At 34.9% G+C, this 1,193-nt stretch overlaps 1 protein-coding gene across 1 annotated transcript in view; it reads right to left on the bottom strand.

The window, feature by feature from the left end:
- TXNDC8 (thioredoxin domain containing 8) overlaps positions 1-976 on the bottom strand; it is an 11,368-nt gene extending 10,392 nt beyond the window's left edge. Inside the window, exon 1 of the mRNA XM_023727404.1 lies at positions 953-976. Coding sequence (XP_023583172.1) covers positions 953-976 — 24 coding nt within the window. The remainder of the gene's footprint in view (positions 1-952) is intronic.
- Positions 977-1,193: the final 217 nt, after the last annotated feature.

Below are 1,193 nucleotides of genomic sequence, written 5' to 3'. Positions count from 1 at the left end.
CGGTTCTCTTTGTTGGTGTAAAGGAATCCAACTGATTTTTGTATGTTTATCTTGTATCCTGAAACTTTGCTGAAATCTTCTATTAGTTCCAGTAGTTTTCACTTAAGACAAATTTAATACAACTACACGATAGTGTTTTAAAGAGCATGTCATAAGAGTGAATCATAAATTATCAGCACAGGTAAGAACCAGTTCTGAATCTGTAGCCATATGGTTACAAAGAAATGTGATTTAAGATAAGATAAATACAGGTACTCTGAGATTTAATCAGATATTTACTTTGATTTTTCGTATTATACTCTAGATGCTGTCAATATTGATTATTTAAGAAATAGTCAATAAATAAATCCTGAAACAGAATTTAGCTAGTGATTTAATTATCAAAATTATTTTAGAGGCAATTTTATTCTTTGTAAAATAAGAAATTATTGCTGCCTTATATATGTATTTAAATTTGTTGTGGCAATAATATTGGTCAATGGATAGAAAGCAGCTTTATAAAATATCTACCTAAGGAATTGCTGATACACTGGCCATCATTTTTTCTACCCTATGCCATAGACATATCTGAAGTTGTCTCTCTTTTCCCTAGGTAAGAGAAAGACTGAACTCTTTCAACTCCACAGACTTCTAGGACTACAGCTAAGGTGACATCAGTGGGATCAGGCACAGGACATATTAGGAGCTGGCCTGGATCCAGGTAGAATCAGACAAGATAATAAGAGTCAGAGAGGAACAAAACTCTTTTTGATCAATTTGTCCCTTGGCTACTGCTCCAGATAGTGCCATCCTCGAAGAACCAACCTGAGGAGTAAGAGTAGGAATTTTAAAACCTACCCTTGGTACAGAGCAACAAAAGAATACTGGATGGAGGAAATAATTCTTAAAATGTATCAAATCTATTCTCAAGATGGTCTCTTGAAATATTCACTGAAGCCAAATAAATACTTGCCATGTTTTTAATAATCTGTATCATGATTTACACCTGGGAGTTGCTGATGAAAATCTCTTTTTGGCTCCGTTAGTCCACTGTATTTATCAATTACAGGATCCTGGCTGGAATATCAGGTAGCTTCTCTATGATGTCATTAAACATGTCATCTCAGAACTTGGAATTTGGCAGACTTGGGATCTAATTTCACTTTCATGCCATGACTTCGGCCAAGAATCAGCCAACTGAGGGCCTTTTATGG

Source organism: Trichechus manatus, unplaced genomic scaffold (genome assembly GCF_000243295.1).
Source record: "Trichechus manatus latirostris isolate Lorelei unplaced genomic scaffold, TriManLat1.0 scaffold00016, whole genome shotgun sequence".
Taxonomy (NCBI): Eukaryota; Metazoa; Chordata; class Mammalia; order Sirenia; family Trichechidae; genus Trichechus; species Trichechus manatus.
The sequence above is the reverse complement of the archived record's forward strand: the minus strand, read 5'-3'. Positions and strand labels throughout refer to the sequence as shown.